General features: G+C 40.4%; 1 protein-coding gene across 5 annotated transcripts in view; it reads right to left on the bottom strand.

Annotated features, from left to right (window-relative positions):
• The window catches only part of MTA3 (metastasis associated 1 family member 3), a 196,517-nt gene that overhangs the window by 23,867 nt on the left and 150,875 nt on the right, over window positions 1–21,775 (bottom strand). For all 5 annotated transcript variants that reach the window (XR_012158255.1, XM_073339057.1, XM_073339058.1 and 2 more), the window contains exons 12-14: window positions 17,760–17,884; window positions 16,481–16,632; window positions 15,388–15,610 (exon numbers count right to left, since the gene is read on the bottom strand). Coding sequence is in view for 4 of the 5 variants with exons in the window: in XM_073339057.1 (XP_073195158.1) it covers window positions 15,388–15,610; window positions 16,481–16,632; window positions 17,760–17,884 (500 nt within the window). In the remaining variant the exon portion in view is untranslated. The remainder of the gene's footprint in view (window positions 1–15,387; window positions 15,611–16,480; window positions 16,633–17,759; window positions 17,885–21,775) is intronic.

Raw genomic sequence — 21,775 nt, 5'->3', positions numbered from 1 at the left:
TTGAGAAGGTCCTTCAGTTTTATTCATTATATTCTGCATCTTTGTGTACCCTATATCAAAGTCATTAGCTGGGATGTTAAATTTACCTCGTTCCAGACAGAGGACTTCATCCATCAGTCAGAACAGAATCATGCAAGAGGTTTATTAGCTCATAAAAGTACTCATCAGACTGCTCATAACCTACTGTAAGAAGTTTCAGGCAGAGAAAAAAACAAAGTACTCAGCACAATATCCCAAGTGTTGCATAATTAGCTGTCACAGGATGAGGAATGGGATTCAAAACTCATCAGCTTTTCGACAAAAGAATCAGTTATGGGGCCAATAGTATATCGGAGACTCTTTTTTATTTCTTTTAAACTTTCTCGAGTCTTGTCATTTAAATTTGACAAGAATACAGATGAACATTTTTATCATTGACTTGAATGAATAGAAGCCAAATACATATTTTTTTAAAAAATTGGTTGGAAAGACTGATTGGTCTCTTTTCCAGTAGCACTAGGAATATTCATATGGTGCTTTCAGTGTGCCTCACGTAAAGGTATATCGTATAGTGCAAAAGTAGGCTAATTTCTGCATACTTTTCACATCCCAAACTCCCACTGCTTCTTACACAAATACATATTATATGCAGGTACATACACCAACACACACACTATAGATCTACACATACATGTGTGTGATCCAATCGGCTAAAAATAGGGATTTGAGTATCTGACTCCAAAATTCAAACATTTATCCAGTCTCTACTTTGCCTCTGCTGCGTGTCTAGTTTTTAAATAAAGAATTCCTTCCTATTCATTTTATCCTAGCACAAAATGATAAACACACAAACAGCCTTGTGGTCAGGGGTACCATATGGGTCAATTTATATTTGAGAAAAAAAAACGTGAAATTGCACCTTCCAGAAATTTGTAATTTCATATGCAAATTCCATTCAATCCTATGAAAAATTCACCTGGCGCTTTGCCAGGAGAACATTTGTTTTCAAACTTTGATTTTGCATAAAGGTAAGTTCAGAACCATTTTTAAACAAATAGGCTGTAAAATCTTCATAATTGTTAAAGTATCTTAAGCAGCATACATGGAGAAATGAAATGATTATATTCTCTGTGCTCCTACTGCAAGCTTCGTTAGACAGCTGATATCTGGGAAGCTCAAAGGCTCCAGATCTCAAATACTCTAAAAGCCAAGAACACAGAGTACTTTCTATTAAACTACAAATGCTCTTCTCAGTGAAAAAATGCAATAGGACTAACTCAGCGAACATTATGAAGTAACTTAAAACTGTTAAACGGGAGATATTTTAAATGAGAGAAGAGAAAGAGGTTTATTGACTCCCTTAGTAGGATAAACACAGTAGATATTTTTACAGCTACTTTGGGGAGGGGAAGCGCCACTGTGAAGTAATTGTGAGACAAACTTTGCATTGTCTGTAAAATGTCACTGAATCGGGGTAAGGAAGCCATGTGCCAGACTGTGGACACAGGTCTGAAACACAGCCCAACTACAGTCCTGCTGTCATACTGCTTGACCACCACAGAGAGGCAGTGGCTGCAGGAGAACAGCCTTTTCCTAAGACAGTCAAAAATCATTTTAAAACAGTGTTCTACATATTTACCTCTCACAAGATAGGCATATGCTGCTGATTCCCTGTTCCTCTGTTCCTGAATCATGGATTTCTGGTTAAGCTGTGTAAAATACTCAACTCAAAAGCCAACAGTTTATAAAAGGCATTTATTGCTGACATGTTTAATGCTCATCTTTCAAAAATGCCTACCTGTTCCTTGTCAAGAAGTTGGGCAGGATCCAGGAGGAGGGCTGCTGGGGTTGTCAGAGAAATCAGTCCATCTTTTAATGGCCTTTTGAAGTTTACAAGGGAGGTTGATCCTGCAACATGCGCTTAACTTTGCATACTGGGGGACTGATCCTGTTCCCACTGTAGTTAATTGCTGAACTCCCATTTGACTTCACTGGTGCATGATCAAGCCTTAGTAGTGGTCTCAGAGAAGTAATTGGGATTATTACCACTATGAAATCCTGGCCCCAATAAAGCCAATGGGAAACTCACATTGGGGCCAGAATTTCACCCCTACTCTTTTAAGCATGTGCATAAGTCTTTGCTGGATTGGGGTCTATGTTTATAGGATTTTTATTGCTATTTATGGTAATAGTCTCTCTTTTCTTTCCTCCTGGAAGACAGATTGACGTTTCAATAGAATTAACATTAAAGTTCCCCTAGAGCCAGGTGTTCTTTTAAGGTTTGGTGAAAACCTATTAAAATACATTTGTTAAATTAGAATATTCAAAATAAAACTAAACCACAAATCCTGGTACTAAATATTTCACGATAACTGTTATGTAAGGCTCTGTCAAATTAAGAATAAAACCCCCTCATTTCTAGCTACAGAATCTCATAGCTACACCACCTTTGCACTTACACTTCCAACCTCACTCTGCACAATGAATGTCGTTACAGTAATGCAAAAGGTTCTCATTTGCATCTCATTCAGATTCAGTCTTCTCATGCTAACAACAGCCTGAAGAAAATCTTTTTAAACTAACCCACTCAACTGTAAAGTAGTCTACAAGAGGTATGTTTGTGATTCAGTGGAATCCACTTTCCAGTGCTAATGCTTCAGCAACCACATCTTCTAAATGAAAACAGCTGTATTATCCAGGAAATAGGCTTCTCAATATGAAATGGCAATGTTTGCTTCAATTCCTATTTTAAATTTCCTAAACACACACTTTTCAACCCATTCTATTCACTGTTACAAAAAAATCTTTGAAAATTTTCAACTGAAACCTGTTCTCTTTTCAGAGCTTTATCTTATGTAAACACTGGCTGCTGAGCTGGAGCCGGTGCCATTGTGAGGTGTTCATTCTTTAAGGAAAAAGATCGTTTAGGGTTTGTGGACTTTTTGGAGACTCAAAGAAATGCATGGACTTCACAAACAAATGTAAGAAAAAGAAGGTAGGTCAAATTGTTGACCAAACCAATCTGCTCATTTAAACGGAGTTGGAAAATACAGTGTATGATCCGCCTCCTTATTTGCCATTTCAAAGAATGAAACATTCAAGAAGTTGGCATGTTAAGCAAGGAAATTTCTTCTTTCATCGAAAAGCACTTAAAAAGCAGTGGCCTTTAACTTCCATGTAAAAGAAGTATAACTTATTATTGTGTATGTAAACTACCAGATTTTATAAAAAAAAAAAAATAAAATAGTACAGTAGAGTACTGCAAAATAAGAGATATAGAGAAAACTAAAAAAGGAGGGGGATGCTTCTCATTTACATTTACACTAAGGCCCCTTTTGTACTGCACAACGCTACAAAGAGGCAATCATGTAAATGAGAATAGGGCCCACTATCTTTATAAATAAAACACATTTTTCAAAAATGTCTAAAGTTGGGCACCTGAATTTCCTCCAGCTAAACATCAGAGCACTTTTATTCAGGTGGCTCACTATGGATTTAGAATACCAGGATTTGAACATTTTGGCCATAATATAAATTTTAATCCTTGCACTGGTAAGACACCCCTAACATTTGAACACCAATGATTCCAATGGTCACCAGTGACAAAGTCAACAGAGGTGCTGAAATGGGTTGGAGAGTGTGATTATACATAATTACCCATAATTATTCCCAAAATCATTTCATAGATCATTTATTTTATATTGCACAGAAGCACCGAATCTTATTACAGAATTACAAATTACATATAGGAGCCATTTCACTCCACCCAGACAATAAATCAAGATTAGGAAATGAAGAAAATACTTTATCGATGAAAGTGATAAAGCCTTAAATAGACAGAATGCAATTGTTATTCACATTGGAAATTGGCCAGGTATCAGAGCAGCCACCCCTACTCTTGTGAAAAGTTTCCCAAGATGTTTAACAACAAGAAATGGTCAAGATTTGGGTTTTATATGTCATCTGAAATACAGCATCTCCAGCAGCACAGTCTGCTTCTGCTCCCACCCCTGTCTCCATGAATCATGCTGGGCCGCTGGTTCAATTCAGATTCAAAGAAGAGTGCGGTCAACTGAATTACAAACCCCACTTTTGGTTTTCAGAGAGGCCTCCCATCCAAGTGCTGACCAAGTTCAATCTGCTAGTTTATGAGACCTGACAAGCTCACAAGTTGAGATGGCATAGCTATTGCCTATATTTAAGATTATATTATGACTGACCACATCTATTGTCAGAAACACATATTATTGTGAATCTCCAGAGCATCAACAGTTACAACTCTAAGTTCTAGTTCCAACTAAGATTATATATAGTGCATGATTTTTATTTCCAGCTACAGTAAGAACAGATTTACTCTTGTGATTGTCTTCTATTCTGATTAGCGACACTGAATCTTTGCCCATCAGAAGGCTGGGATCCGATACATATTTTCTGTGAAGTAAGGCTTCTTTTGATCCTCAGTCCTTCCTTTATGCTCTTCGCTTAGCACTGCTCTCCACTCTCTTGAGCTTTCTATAGAGGAAATGTGGTTTCCTACACAAGCACTAGCTAGCTCTCTTAACCTCAGTTCTTAGCGCTGCATGTTGACTGGCTAAGTGTTTTCCGACCATCCTTTGACTGAATTTTCAGTCAAACAATTTATGAGGAAAGGCATCAATCTAAACCTCTAGTCTTCTCTCAATTATTTTATTATTAATTATTCATATTACAGTAGCATCTAGATATCCTGAGATCAGGGTCCCACTGTGCTACTTAATGTTTAATACCATCTTCTGAAAGGCCTCTGCTGACATAAGGGGTAAAGTCCTGACCCCACTGAGGTCAACAGCAAACTCCCATAGTACATAACAAATAGAGCAGGTCAGGAATTTTCCGAAGAAACATTTTTGTCATTAGAAAATGCCTATGCTTTGAAACCAAAACTATTTGTGGGAGAGAGTTGGTTCTGGCAAAACTCAAAATTCAAAAACGTTTGAAAAAATAATTTCTAAATTGTTGAAGTGTCCTCTTTAGAAAACATCCAAACAAAAAATTCTGCTTTTTCATTTTAAATAACTTTGCACTTCAAAATGTCAGTTTATTTATACTTTTTAAAGGTTAAAAACAATAAAAGGTTGAAAACTGAAACAAAACATTTTGATTGACCAGATTCACACGATTTTTCGGATTATTGGTTTGTGAAAATTTTCAAGATTTCACCTCTTCCTCCCAATTTGGGACAGAAAAAATGTTCAAAATCTGGAAAATTCTTGTGAATCAGGAAAGCCATCTCTTGTAACAGACTCCTCCACACATTATAAAATTCAAGGAAAACCAACAAGCTGATGAAGGTTACCAAAAATCACCTGAAAACAAGAAGAGGATTCCAAAAAATGTTTTACAAATTTAAAGTAATACACAAACTACACTTCATCCACCACTGACATGCAGCCACCTTTGGGGTGGAACCCAGCAACTATTTTACAGAGTCTCGTAACACACAACAGTTGAGGAAGGAATTTAAAAAAAAAAAAAAAAAAAAAACCTGTCCTGAGCTGAAATTTACATTAAAAAATGGAGCCTGGCATTCTTCGGTCAAGTGAATCCAGATGTAGAACACATCTTTGAGTGTGCCTCTCTTTTTGCCCCAAAAAACAAACTCAGAGAGCTGCCTAATCAGTGTCCACTTGAATTCCCTTGAATTTTCACCAAATACCAAGAAAACAATGAAAATGGCAACAACAGTCACTATAACCATCACATATAGTGGCCTCGACTCCCAAGCCTTCTGATCAGATGAGAAAAGCCTCCTGACCATAGTGATGGGTCACAGAGCTGCAAGTAAATGGTTCAGACTCTTAAAGACCAAATCCTACCCTTCCAATTCATTTAAACATTTGCTCTAAAACCAGCAAAGTAATTTTGTCCTCATCCCTTGCCTTCTCTGATCATTATTTTGCCTCCATACTCTGACTTCTCTTGAACATACTTTGGAACCCAGTTATTATTAGTTGACCACTAAAGGTTTTTGACACTGCATATTGAATACCAAAAACTTACCACTCTCTGGATTCCTTTTATGCTTTGTCTCTTCCCATCATCCACATGCTAATGACATTCCACCACTACAACTATTCAGATTCTTAAGCCAGCTGCTCATCCCTATTCCTGTCTGGGTAGAGTGACTGATGAGTAGTTATTAAATCCCATGTAGACACGCTTCTCTTCTTGCAAGCTGCTCTTTGCTTTTTCTCCTCAGTTGCAAATTTGCTTCTTCTTCTGTCCTTTCAGTACCCTCAATCCTACATTCACCATACTCTTTACCTTAAATGCTTATGTACAACATCTAGCTATGGTTTTCTTAAGGGGTCATGACTCCTTCTATGGCTCACAAGTTACTCCAGGATTCAAGGGGAAAAAAAAAATCAAAACTACACCCAACTGGGCTGCAACCTATCTTGGCTGGCAGGACAACACCATTGCTCATGGACAAGGAGACGTAGAGGAGGCTGGCTTACTTGGGAACGCAGCCCTCTGGAATGGTAGTAGGCTTTGACTCTGAAAGGAACAAGCCTTCCTCAGGGAAAGCTATGCCTGGGTGTATACTACTGATTCTGCCTCTTGACTTAATAGCTGGAGTTTGCCCAGAACAATGATCTCTGACCTCCATGTTCAGGGTCCCACCAAAACACCTGATGCTGGTCAATGGAGCATGGATCAGGGGGTATGAAATCTACGTCCTGTGACCAAGGCCAAATGTGAATGCTTGGTGGCCGTCAAACATCGGTGGGAACAAGAGAAGAAATGCATTATTCCATCTGATTTATCATATACAAAAGAGAGGAAGAAGAGCAAACCCTCAAAATGGATTTGGTTCTTCATGTCCTTTCTTCGTTGCTTTAACTAAAGCCAGGGCCTGATGTAATCACAATGGAAAGGCCTTGTCACTGATAATGCAAATTATGGTGGCTCGAAAGGCAAAGAGGCAAATGTGGCAGCCTCTCTGGTAAGACTGCTCTGCATATTACTGGTTTCTTCTTAGTTGTCATGTCAACCAATATCACAGTCTTGTAAGGAGTCTGGAGATGGACATATACACACTTTTGGAACTGTGCAATCTTGGGTGTTTGTCCTCGGAGTTGATCTCCTGCAAGGCTTTTGCTGTCAGCTCCTCCTGAGGTTGCAAATCTCTGGGCCCAGAGACAGGGTTGTCTCATTTGGGATTAAATCCTCTTGAGCCCTAGTAAGTCTCTGGGGGTGATATCAGATGTACTTATTTGCCTTTTTTAAAAGCAGTTTTATGGAATTTTAATATTCTTTAACTGTAAGTGCCCGGCCACTATGACAAAAACGTGTTCTATACATAAATAAAAATAATTTTCTGGTTTTGATATTTCATACTTTAAGGCAACATAAAAACGTAATACATTAAAAAAAGTTATTTTCAGACTAGATGTAGCCAGTAAGGTCACTGGTAGAAAATCTAAATTCTTGATACAAGCACCCCATGTGAATTAATCAGCAATGGTTTTGTAAGTGTACAGCGTATGCTTTATCCACTCAGAAAGGTAGGTAAATCAATATTAGGTTCTGATCTATTAGAAATAAAAATGAAGCAGAATGTACATCTTTTTGCCATTGAAGCAGTCCACATCATGAAGTACCAGGTACAGACCTTTTGTTATTTAAAGCTGTATATCTGGCAATTAAAATGTTGATAACATTTGAGAACTATCCAGATTTATTGCCAAATTGCATAAATTCTACTCTCAGTTGTGTAAATCCAGCATAACTACGTTGTGCTCTGGTGAGTTATTCCCGATTTACATTGCTATAAATGTGAGCAGAATAGGAAAATCTCTTCTCCTAGTAATAAGAGCCACAGAGCCATTACAATAGGTACTTTGGCATGCTTGTGACAGAACCAGACTTGTCAGTCACTCCTAGCAGGGCAATGCTGCACCCCCTAAATTTCCAAAGCCAGGATAATTCAGTTCTACTTTCCTAAACCACACATTGTGTTAAATACACGTTGAGGAAAAAGCACAGCAATTTCTCATACTACAGAGCATGAGAAATTAATGAAACCAACCCAAATCCTGGGATGTCAGTTTCTGTCTCTATTCTGGACGATATTTGTCAGGGCAGGCCCAAGGACCTTATTGCTCAAAAGAAATTTTTCAGGTAAGCACAAATAAGTGTTCCTTTTCTTCATCATGCTAAGGTCTATAGATCTGTTACAATGGGATTTTCACAAAAGTGTGCTTTCAGGGTGGGAAGCAGGAACGTCCTTTAAATATGAATATCCCCCCAAAAAACGGTTATTAACCTTCCGTAAGTGGCATTCTTCGAGATGTGTTGCTCATGTCCATTCCATGCTAGGTGTGTGAGTGACGTGTGTCCCGTTGCCAGAGATTTTTCCCTTAGTGGTATCCATTGGGCTGGCTCTAGCAGCCTCTGGAGTTGCATGTTTATGTGCCAGATTAAGTGGCGCCACCTGCCACACATCCTCTCAGCTCTTTTTTGCTGGTAACTCAGACAGAGGAATCAGAGGGTGGGTCATTGAATGGAAATGAGCAACACATATCACAGAACAACAGTGATGAAACTGCAGGGTATAACTGGCTGTCACTGTGTTCAGGACCCAAAAGTCCGATGATATTCATTATGCCAGGCTGAAGAGCAACAGATGGTCCAAAAATGACCATTCCAACAGTGCCTGGAAGAGCTTGGTGCCAGGGGAGCACTTCACACGGATGCTGAAGTACTCGGCACCAAATCAGAGTGGCTCGGCTCTGCGACAGGTCTGAGGGCAGCTTCCATGAGGCTAGCCTTCAGTCTGAGGTCCCTGTCCTTTTTAGTGCAGAGTCTGAAGTCCCAACAGATCTGACGCTTGTCCTTCATGTGAGTTTCGCCTGGGCACTTTAAGTAACTGGAGTTCAGGTCACTCATGGGCATAGGCATGCCACAGGAGGCACAAGACTTGAAGCCTGGGGACCAGGGCATGCCCAGCCCCTGGGGAAAAGAAGTCCCTGTACAATAGCGTAACTAACTAAACTATATACACTACGCTATGATAACTATGAATGTAGAAAAAGTCTGAAAACCACTGGGAAGAAGCCTTGCTGAAGCAAGAAGGATTGTTCCAGCAACGATCATGGGCAGTAAGAAGGAACTGAGACAGCGTGTGGTCCGAGGGCCCCAGAGGGCACTAGAGCCAACCTAACGGATACAACTAAGGGAAAAATCTCCAGCAACAGTGCATGCGGCATGCGCACACACCTAGCATGGAATGAACATGAGCAAGTACTCACAGAGGAATGAGGTATATTATATATCCTCCATCTTACAGTGGCATGGAACTGATTGCGTTCTCCCTAGTTTATTTATGAAAACCCCATCAGACAAGTTGATTGTCATGACCAGCACTATTCTATTATCCCTGGCAGGAACAATGCTTCAAAACCTCAGTGAATCATCATGTTCTACCGGATGGATGCTGCACTCTTATTTTCTGGTACCCATTTCCTGACCTGAATGAACCCATTGCATTATTCCCAGCTGGCATCTGACATAGGGATTGCTCTGCCTGGTTCATTAATGCAATCATTAATCCAATAAAACCTGGATTTTTGTTCTGTGACACCACTTATTTTTCTTTACATGGGTCTTCATCTTTATGTTAACATTCTTCTGAGTTGGAAAACCTGTACCTGACAACATTCACCCCCCACCCAGGCCTATATCTGACTACCCTGGAACCACATGTCTACATGCATCATGAATCCAAGATACATAGAGTTGGACGGTTTCTGTAGTTTTTTGAAGCTTTCTCTCTGTCCAGACCACTGATCAGAAAAATTGCCTGGCAAGAGATAAAAGTGAATTTCCTTCTTTCATAAAGCCAATATTAATATTGCCATGACCCTGGAGGAGATCCTGGTGGCATTTTTAGATCAAACAGTAATGACTGATGTTGGGGTGGGAGGAAGCTTCTATTCATATGCAAAACTTAGATGTCTGTGAGATGGTAAAATGGAAATGTGCAGATAAGCCTCCTTTAGGAACTTATTCAGATGTTTCAGGCAGAGCCCTGCTCTTTGTTCCTGATACTCTGAGGCTAGAAATAGGATGGGAAACAGGTTGCATTGCTTCGTTCCGAAGTAGGTTATGGATGATTTCGTTCATATCCTGGCATTTCCATGGGTTACTTGAAATTGGGAATGAGCCAAAGTTGTTCCAGTGATTCACGCACAGCTACATAGGGTAATCCCTCTGAAAAATGTCCAGTGACCTCATTTTGACCAAAGTTATAGATAGCCATTTGCTCCCAAACTGAAAGAGACTGGCACCAACCAGGGGTCTAACTCCAGATAAGGCTGGTTGGGAGTTATGCGGATAGCTCTGAGGAAAAAAAGGCCGATGAGACCTTGCCTCACCTTCATACCTCACCTCAACACCTTCCACTTGTTCTAGCTACCACTTGCAAAGAGGTATTTTCTCCTGTTGTACATATCTAAGGGTCCCATCTGTCATCAAAATCCTTTCTGCAGCATCTGGCAGCAGCCAGGATTGTAAATCTACTTTTCCAATGACTCTGAATAGCTTCAGCTTTCCATAAAATTTCCCAGGAACACCTAAGAGAACTCATTTGCTTGAGCATCTGCTCTCAAGGCCCAAACCCCCACATATTTGCATGAAACAGATTTGTATCTCTGTCTTTTTCAGTGAGAAGACCTTACACGAGGGAATTTTTAAACTGAGACTAGCTATACCTGCAACCGTGTCTACTCACATTAGCACTGCTTGTTGAAGCATGCAGAAGCACTTTGGATGTCAGTTTGACACTTGTTAATTTATTTTTTCTTGTTGACCTGATGCCACCTGAGAGCTCTGACACTCAAAGGAGGGGCTGAAGTGAAGCCTGCCTGGTTGTGACTGCCTGTGAAGGGCCTGGATAGCGAGGAGGCCATTCTTTGAAATAGAAGTCTCACCCAGGTAGTAATGTTGAGTTCTCACCCACAAATGGCCACATCTACCTGTGGCAGTAACACTAGGATGAATTTGGACTTATGCTTACTGAGACACCTTCTGGCTTCATGAAACCAAGGCCAGGAGGGATAGAAAGAATATAATGGTGAGTCACGAGGCCTTTTACTGCCTGCTTGTTCTTACAAATCTGGGCTGCTGTCCCTCTCATCAGCTCTTGGGGACAGGAGGTGGAGGTGGGTGGGGGGGAGAACTTGGCAACCTGTAGCGGAAGCTGGGAACAATAACTTGGACATCAGGGTACGATGACCTCTCATAGCAGCTGATGGAGATAGCCTAGTGGAGCCAATCTTTACAATCCTGCCTGGCTTCTTTCCTACCCAGGAGAAGGGAAGGAGGTGACCAGTCCACTCTTGGCTGTGAGGATGAAGCGCACTCCGCTCACAGAGCTGGCCAAGCTCCTCAATGAGAAACTCTATGGTGGGGGGAGGGGAGGAGGAGGCAGAGATAAAGGCCTCTCCTTTGGCTTCTCTAGGCCTGTCTCAGTCCCTGAAGCCTGCAGGGGCATGAGCTGCTGCAATGCCTCAGAAGAGAAAGCAGAGTTGAGGGGACAATCTCTCCAAAAGACAAATGCAGCCCTGGGATGGGGTAAAGGTTCAAAAGGACAGAATATTAATATTTAAAGTTCCTGATTTAGAACCTGATCTTGAAAGGTGCTGGTCAATCTACCCATTTCATAGGTAGAAGCCTTTAAGGATCACCCTTGTGCAATGCATATTTTTCTCTAGTTTAATTTCTCACAGGTATGCATATCTAAATTCTACGGACATTCCAAACAATTCCAAAGACAAAACTCAACAAAAGAATTAAAAATATATTCACTCCATTTCACACACTGACACACAAAACCTTCTTGACCACCAGAAGGGAAGAGTTTGACTTGTGAACCTGACTACTATTTCTGCCTTTAGGGGCAAAAAAATCCTCACTAGAGACCGAGGAGTTCTGCCTATCCTATGCCAATAAGCCAAGACTTAGGAGCGAGGATCCTACACAGATGCTATCCTTAGCAAAATATGGCTTCTTTTACAGCTCTCAGCAAAAGCTCACCTCACCATTCACACACAGCCTATTCCCACCCTGCCTGAAAAGAAACCTTGAGAGAACAAAAAGAACAGGAGTACTTGTGGCACCTTAGAGACTAACAAATTTATTTGAGCATAAGCTTTCGTGCTCTTATGCTCAAATAAATTGGTTAGTCTCTAAGGTGCCACAAGTACTCCTGTTCTTTTTGCAGATACAGACTAACACAGCTGCTACTCTGAAACTTGAGAGAACCGTACAGTTTAGTGGACAGTTCATGGAATTGGGAGTCAGGCAATCTACCTCTGTACCTGGCTTTCACCTTTGCTTGCCCTCCACCTGTGTCTGTTTAAATTGTAAACTTTTTAATGTGTCTGTACAGTGCCTAGCAAGTGTCCTCTGTTGCAATTTCTAGACTACAATACACTACCACAATACAAATAAAAATAAAATCACATGAACAGGTGAGTCTTGCAGAGTGTCAGAAGGGTCATTACATCCAAGCTTTGGCAAACCAAGATGAGAAGGCAAATTCCAGAGCCCAAGACCCTTCAGCCCTTTAATGCCTTTCCACCAGCAACCTGCTACTTTGGCCAGTAGGCTATTAGCTTGAGTGCCTCAGAAGATCACAACAGCTGCAGTACCGTACAAGGGTGTTATTCAGTATTATAGCTGGTGACTCATTCATGGTCAGCACAGACATTAACTGCTGTTAATCAATGTATCTATGCCCCCACATAAAAGTGAATGACATTACAGTTTCTTTCAAAAACAATGAAACAAAGGCTCAGAACAGAGGCTGTTAAATTGTAAAATAAGAATCAATCAAGTGCACTATCACAGAGAAACACATATAAGTCACCGTAAGGAAGAACAACCAACTGCAAGAAACTCATATTTTATCGCAACTTAAAATTATGTGGCCTATTTGTTATTAGATAAGATTTAATGATGCGCAAGACAGTTCCATGGACAAGCAATCTGTGGATGAGGAGTACTATGCTCTTATGCACAGAAGATATTATTGGAGAAATACAATGTAAAAACAATATTACACACACACACACTCTTTGAACCCCACTATATCAAATGATTTGATGGTCTTTTAAATCCTGTTAAAAAAACAATCAGTTACTGTGGGGTTTTTTAAATCTTTTCAGGGCCAATCAGGGTGGCAGAATATAACAGACAGAACAGAGATGCAATTTGTCCTTCAGGTAAAAACAAACACTAATGTCAGTGTTTACAAAAAAGATCTTTCAGGCCATGATTTTAATTTGTAATGACACTTTTTCAGGCAAAAGAACAAAGCACTCAAGACACTCTTAGTCTGATGGAAGAACGGCTATTTCCTTTTCAGAAGTTCTGCTTTTCATTTCCTTTGTTTTAAAAATTTGAATTGTGTATAAAGTAATGTCCCTTCTAGGATGATGATTAACAGTGAGAAGAACCATTTTGTTTTGTTTCTTCAAACAAGAAGAAATTCTACAGCTCCTGTTAAATCCACAAAATAGAGGATAAAATCAGAACAAGGAGGGATAAAGGTTCAAAATTCTCTATCAAAAGTGAATCCAATTCTACAGCAAAATTTCCCCCCCAGGCTTTCTTTAGAAATTGGTGCCAATTTACATCAATTTTAAGAGAGACATTTTTTCCTCTCATCAATGAGTTGTTATTCTACTGGTTCTTGAATCTTTCAAGTGATTTGCTGTAATCTTTATTAAGGATAAAAAAAAAAGTAAATACATTTCAGCCTTCATCAGCCTCTCCTACCAAAATTGAAGCACAAAGCGAAATCATTCTTGCTTTATTTACACGATGGGTGAATGCTTCTCCTCTTGCAATGTTTTTAACTCCATTGATTTTAGTGGAGTGGCTCCTTATTTACATCAGTTTAAGGAAAAGGAGAATCAAGCCCAGTCAGACGGACATGAGTAAAGCAAACAGAAGTTGTAGCTTAGGCTCAATCATGCAAACACTTACCCAGGTGAGTAACTTTACTCCCATGAGCAATCTTATCAAGTTTTGGATGTTTGCAGGATTGGATCCTGTTGGAGTGTGGGAAACGGAGAGGAAGTAAAAATAACCCAAGAATTGATTTAAACCCATGATTTCTTTATCATGAAGAGTAATACATTAACATCCCAGTGTAAAACCCCAGGGAAAAATTATTCCTTATTTTTGTCTTAATCCAATAACTAGACTTATAAAATCAATTCTAATTCTCAAAAATTCTCTCTTCAATAAAAACGTTAGTAACTGTGCCAGGATGGCTGACCTAATCTTATTAGCTCTTTCTCTGTTAGATCTGATGTTACGTGAGATGATGTGGTAGTGTATTCCATACTGGGGCACCAAATGCAAGCTTTGAAGATACTGTCCCATGGAAGTTGAGAAAGTTAGTCATGTGGCATCTGCGTTAAATTATACATTTAGGACCTGATCAAAAGCCCAGTGAAGTATCCAGTAACTTCAGCGGATGTTGGACTGCACTCTAAACACACAGGAGCATACAGAAGCCATTAATTTACTACCTTTTCATTTGTAACATTCTCAACCATTTCTCATATTTTCACCTCCAAAAAGCTATTTAAGTTCATTCTGGCTAAATATGCTTTCATTAAGTTACTAATGCAGCAAGGTTCTTTATGTTTTGTTGTGTTCTTATAAAACAAAAAGCACAAAAACAGTATAGAAATATGTGTAAAACTGAAATTTAAGAATGGATAAAAGAAGTAAAACGTTGGTGAAACAGTAAGTGTGGCCATCATGATCTTTAGAGCTTAAAAATATTAAATGGACATAAAAGGTAAGATTCTGCCATCTTTCTTATGTGATGAGCAGTACCTTACTCCTTTAATAGTCCAACTGAAATCAAATTGAGTAAGAGTAGCAGAATCTAGCCCTGTATCTTTAGTTGTGAAAAACAAAAAATAAATGCTTTAAAAGCAAACTCATATTTCACCGTATCTTGTAGGAAATATGGCTTGTGTGTTACAGAACATGCACACCAGTTTCCCATAAGATTTGCCGATACTAGCAAAAACATTTATGACAGTATGTGATATAGGTGGATGAGAAGATGATGCTCTTTCTTAATTCATTTGCAATATCCCCTTTTCAATACCCACTTCATTCATAAAACTGGCTTGAAATCTTTCCTTAACAGATAGTCTTTGTCTAAATGTGTTGGTGATACACTGGACAAATGTAAACTTAGATCTTGGAGGGAAAAAAAAAACAAAACAAAAAAAAGAGGTGTAGACAAGAAATGTTTATTGAAAAAGAAAATAAAATGAAAGACAGAAAATGGTTGGAAGCACAGCACATTAAGCTAGGAATTTAAAAACATCTTACATTCTGCCCTAATGGCAGCACAGTTAATAGGGACAAAGGGACGTCTTGCTGCCTGCCGCAACCGGAGGGTATTTTTGCAGACCTGACGGGCAAGTTTTGTCAAACACGTCGTGTGAAGGAAGAAGGCTTGGCGCGTTTTCACCGCAGACTTTGGACTACCAGTGTTACGGACTGGCGTACCCTGTGTAGCCTGGCGTGACATATGAGTTCTAATACGGGGATCCTGTAAAAAATCATAAAATACACGCAACTAAAACGCAACAAAAACCACCACAAGAGTCTCAAACAGCTACCAAAAATCCTGTTACCAATGGTGAAATATAACAAAAGACAATAAAATTACCAAAATTGAGAGAGAAATGAAGAAATTAGCGTATTTCCCCACACAATTGAAGAAGAAACACTGTAGGTCATTTTGCTTGTATTTAAGCATCAGAAATAACCACACAGAATTCACTCAAAATTTGGAGAAGTCCAGAGGACTAATGATAGGAATAGGAAATACCATATAAAAAGATCTGAGTTTTGGCATTTTATAGATACCAACACCATTTGATTGATAAGGTGACATTGGTCACCCACCAGAGATGCATGAAGGAGGACTTTTTATTTTTTTTAATTTAGGACCCTAGTCACAAGGAAAGTTGGAGGGTGAAATTAATCTCTGTAAAAAGACAGCTCAAGGCCTATGCACCATTCATTAAAGACTTCAAAAGCAGACTTCAGCAATGCATAAATCTTGTGCTGGATCTCTGCTCAGATGTGACTTTCACTCAGGTTCCACTGAGTACCATGGGGTGGATTTTGCAAGGGAGTAACTTTATACAAAGGAGTAAATGTTTGCTGTCCTGGTCCTTTAGACTGTAAAACATAATGGGCCAGTAAAACCCTAAGTCTCACTCTGTGTTTTGTAAAGCACTGAGCACAGTCAAACCCGAAATAAATATTAATAAACTCAATACCACAAAAAGTATAAAATGTTCCGTTTCTCAGCACAGGCTCAAGAAACATTACATGCCACATTTTAAAATCACAGTAACTTCTGAGAAACGTGTCATATTTATAGCAGAAACATTTGCCTACATAATCCTACCTCTGTGGTTTGACAGGGAGATAGTTTCTCTTCTTCTGTCTGAGTTGGCATTTTTAGGCCACCATATTTCTTCCAATAAATCCAGCAAGATGCACACAATCTACACTGCATGTTAGGGGGACCCCAAGAATACCACTGATGAGACTGTGTGGCTAAGAATGAGAAAAAATACAGCTGAATTGATGTATGTTGCATTACATATAATAAATTTAAGAACACTATATGCTATTACTATTCCTCGAGCATTATTAAAAGAAGTACTACAAATCTATCAGAGTAAAAAACAGAACTTATTTTAAGGTGATTTAGAGGTCTTAAAAAACAATTAAAAAAAATTTAAGGGAAAAAATAATCAACTTCCCTATCAGTTTTGAACTTGAGATCCCTAAACATTAGGAAAAGACTAATTTATTTCCTCCGTTTTCAATGAAGTAAAAGAAAACAATGCCCCTGAACCCAGAATAGGTCAAAACTTTTGTTTTTTTAATGTATCATACAAAACTAATGTTTATGGACCTGATCCCAGCCCCCATTAAATCTACTTTTGAGTAGACCTATAAACTGGCCTAAATGAAGAGCTTTGCACAGAGAAATCTCCCATCTGGAAGACAGTCAACCATATATTTAATTTTGCTTTCTGTATGGAATATTGTTAAAATTGCATTTGGTGTTCATGATAGAGAGGTGAACAGTGAGGGCACTTTTTATATAAGCTTAGTCACAACTCTAAAAATATATCTCATCTCTTTTTAAGTCCTCAATCTCTTTTGAGCTGAGACCACTACCTGTCCCAAATTTTGTCATATTCTCTCTCATTTGTGCCAAGTTCTGTGGTGAGGTTTGCTATATAGAAAAGTCCACTAGGGACCATCCTAAACTCACAAAATGCATTTGCACTTGTGACTAAAGTCAGGATTTGAATACAGAGCTCCAAAGAGAAAAGATCACTGTACCAAGTCCAGCACATTACCTTGAGTCCAGCTCCCAATCCATCCAACTATTACAGTTTTTAAATAGGTCATAAACTTGGTCTAAAATATTGAAGTTAATCTATTATAGTGGTGTAGTTCGGATTTAAGAGTTAAATATGCAGCATTTCTCAATTCTAACTATCAAAAAGAAATCAACCTACACTTTGCTTGGAATGTGGTAACAGATTCAACAAATGCATCTGTTTTATCAAAGGGTGCAAATTAATACTGGCAAAAAAACGCGCCACAAATGTTCAGATGACATCTGCACTCTTAAAACTCACACACACAAAAAAAATCTTACTTACCATAGCAACTTTCACAAGCCCGGCCTATTAGTGAGGTCTGTGCCTGATAAGATGCTCCCATAGCTCCATTCACTGCACCTGGTTTCCCGCTGTTGCTGGATAGTTGATTGGGATTTGGTTTGTTGCTTTAAATAAAATAAAAAGTAATCTCTCAGAAAATATTTTAATAACCAGTTAATTAACATGAGCAAGATTTCATTCTATGTTTCTGGTTTATGAACTACACCATCTGTAACAAATTCTTCTGAGTAACAAAATTTATTTCTATGTTTCTCTAATAAATTGTTTAGCTTACAGACAAAAACAAGCTGATTATATAAACAGCTGATGAAAGCCTTTGCAAGACTAAGGTCTACATGTAAAATGCTGGAACACAGGTCATCACTGAGTTCTACATAGTGCATTTAGCCTCCCTGCAACACATAATGCTTTGGAGATATCCCACTGCACAGAAAACAAATGTTTTTCCAGAAAACCAAAATTTATCTTCACACATCAAGACAAGGCTGTGCTGAAAAAAAAAATGGTGAATTTTCCACTGCGACAAATGTGTGAAGATTTATAACCTGTAAAAGTGACACATTTCATATAGTTTCACCACCCACAAACCCCAAAGTCCACTGAATAGTGGAAATGACTAAATTCCTGAATTACCAGCAAAAATCTGTTTTTGCTAGCAATGAAAGAGACATTCGCTCTCAATATCTTTGATGATCTAATTTGCTCTCCCAACTGGCCATAGTAGCCAAAGGAGCAGAGGATGGTAGAAACAGACCTGTTCTTTCTTCCAGCAGCAGAAGGTTCTTTGCTGAGTACCTCTGCTCTTTTCTTTAAACCTTGTGCTGCTTGGGGACTTCCCAATAACTGTAGTCTCGAGTGCACAGTGGACCTCTAAAGCGCCAGAAAGCACACAATTTAAATATATAGAGGAAGCCCTAAAGCAGTACCGAGTTTAAAAAGTGGATTCTAATAGACAGGGTCCAAAAATGACTGGCATGTGTAAAATAATTTTGGGATGTGGAGTGGGGAGGGAAGTAAACAAGGGCTTGTTTGGAGAAGGCCAATTTACCAAACCAATTTACATAAAAGCATAAGGGGATTTGTTATTATTTTGTTGATAAAAAAGCGGTATATAAGAGCTAAGCAGCATTATTATTATTGAACCAGTCTGCCCGTCTTTCATTTTTACATGTGAAAATGGGTAGCCTCGCACAGACCTACTTGCCAAAGCAGAAATAAAATTCTCTCTCTTATTCAACCTAATATTGTACTAAGAAAAGGCACAAAACGTTCACAAAGAAAAAATTATTAATGCATACACCAAACGCTAAACTCAAAATAAGGAACATTTAAAAATAAAACTGAAAGCTATTGTTTGTAGGGTGTTGCTGTGCTAGTTCCAAGCTATGAGAGAGATAAGGGGCCTGAGATAATACCTTTTATTGAACGAACTTCTGCTTGTAAAGAGAGACAAGCTTCCGAGCTACACAAAGCTCTTCTTCAGGTCTGGGAAAGGTACTCCCAACGTCACAGCAGAACACCCGATGGAACAGAGTCGCAAAGCGATCACTCCATATCTGACCTCTCAGCCCTCATCCACAAAGGAAACCTGCACAGCACTTTCAAAAGACAACCCTAGGAGCTTAAATTCATAACTTCGCTAAACTCTAAAAATCATGGACTCAGAGACACTGGTTTTATGTATCAAAACAAACAATCTGTAACTCACTAACCCTCCTTTGCCCTATGACTGCAAAAGGGGCAACTCATGGGTGGGGCACAAAGGGTCAAGTGCCCCTAGGTGACCAGATGTCCCGATTTTATAGGGACAGTCCCGATATTTGGGGCTTTGTCTTATATAGGTGCCTATTACCCACCCACCCTGTCCCGATTTTTCATACTTGCTGTCTGGTCAGCCTATGTGCCCCTACAGCAGCCGGCCCAGGTGGGGAGAGGAAGGGGCGGGGCCACAGCCTCTTCCAGCCATGCGACCTAGGATGCTGCCTGGTCCAGCGCAGTGGCTGACTGGGAGAATACCTGGCTGCGGCAGCAGCAGGCTGCCCTCCTCCCACCCTCAGCTTCTGGGGACAGGAGCCAACTCTGAGCATGGTGCGGAGGACTCTGACTTGCTTGGCCGCTGTCCCCAGAAGCTGAGAGTGGGAGGAGGGCAGCCCGCTGCTGCCGCGACCGGGTGCTCTCCCAGGCAGCTTCGGTGCTGCACCAGGCAGTGTCCAGGAGAGGCTCTGGGGCTGCAGCCGAACATACCAGGGGAACCAGCGCAGCGGGAAGACAGAGCCCACCCTCCCAAGGTAACGTGGAATGGGGAGCGGACAGGGAGATTGTGGTGGCCCCGAGCGGGAAGGAGTCATGTGTGGGGGTCATATGGGGCAGTCATGTGCCCCCCCCCTTAACTGGTATCCTCTTTTTGTGCCTCCCACGAGTCGCCAATTCCACCTTGTATTTAGCTGTGACATTCCGATTACTTTCCCCGGATCTGAAGAGCTCTGTGAAGCTCAAAAGCTTGTCTCTTTCAGCAACAGAAGTTGGTCCAATAAAAAAATATTACTTCCCCACCTTGTCTGAAATAAAAAAGATGGTATTCTAACCAGGAAGTACATTTCTGATGGAGTGAACGTGTCATTACACGAGCATATACCAATTAAGTAAAAAAGAAGATTCTGCTCTTAACTACATTTGTGGGGAGGAGCAAAAAATTCCAACCTTTTATTAGTTTAAAGTAAAGTAAATTCGCTGAGGAGAAGGGCATGAAGCAAAGAAATTTAGGGCCTGATTTAGTAGTTCTTTGTTCAAGCAATATTCCCATTGATTTCAACACGTTTTTCCTGAGTAAGGACTGAAGGATTAGGCCATAAACCAGTGTTAGTGTTTTGGCTCTCACACCCCCTCTCAGCACCGAACTACTACTGAAGTCACTGGAAAGAGCTTAGCCCTGGTCTACACTAGGACTTTAGGTCGAATTTAGCAGCGTTAAATCGGTGTAAACCTGCACCCATCCACACGATGAAGCCCTTTTTTTCAACTTAAAGGGCTTTAAAATCGATTTCCTTACCCCACCCCTGACAAGTTGATTAGCGCTTAAATCGGGTCAAATCTGGGGTACTGTGGACACAATTCAACGGTATTGGCCTCCGGGAGCTATCCCAGAGTGCTCCATTGTGATCACTCTGGACAGCACTCTCAACTCAGATGCACTGGCCAGGTAGACAGGAAAAGAACCGCAAACTTTTGAATCTCATTTCCTGTTTGGCCAGCGTGGCAAGCTCCAGGTGACCATGCAGAGCTCAATCAGCAGAGGTGACCATGATGGAGTCCCAGAATTGCAAAAGAGCTCCAGCATGGACTGAACTGGAGGTACAGGATCTGATCGCTGTATGGGGAGAGGAATCCGTGCTATCAGAACTCCGTTCCAGTTTTCAAAATGCCAAAACCTGTGTCAAAATCTCCCAGGGCATGAAGGACAGAGGCCAGAACAGGGACCTGAAGCAGTGCCGCGTGAAACTGGAAGAGCTGAGGCAAGCCTACCAGAAAACCAGAGGGGTGAACGGCCGCTCCGGGTCAGAGCCCCAAACATGCCGCTTCTATGATGAGCTGCATGCCATTTTCGGGGGTTCAGCCACCACTACCCCAGCCGTGTTGTTTGACTCCTTCAATGGAGATGGAGGCAACATGGAAGCAGGTTTTGGGGACGAAGAAGATGATGAGGTTGTAGATAGCTCACAGAAAGCAAGCAGAGAAACTGGTTTTCCCGACAGCCAGGAACTGTTTCTCACCCTGGACCTGGAGCCAGTACCCCCCCGAACCCACCCAAGGCTGCCTCCTGGACCCGGCAGGTGGAGAAGGGACCTCCAGTGAGTGTACCTTTTAAAATACTAGACATGGTTTAAAAGCAAGCACGTGAAAGGATTAATTTGCCCGGGTATTCGCAGCTCTCCTGGATGTACTCCCAAAGCCTTTGCAAAAGGTTTCTGGGGAGGGCAGCCTTATTGCGTCCTCCA

This window comes from Lepidochelys kempii, chromosome 3 (genome assembly GCF_965140265.1).
Source record: "Lepidochelys kempii isolate rLepKem1 chromosome 3, rLepKem1.hap2, whole genome shotgun sequence".
Classification (NCBI taxonomy): Eukaryota; Metazoa; Chordata; order Testudines; family Cheloniidae; genus Lepidochelys; species Lepidochelys kempii.
Note: the sequence above shows the minus strand (reverse complement) of the source record. Positions and strands in the feature narration are given on the sequence as shown.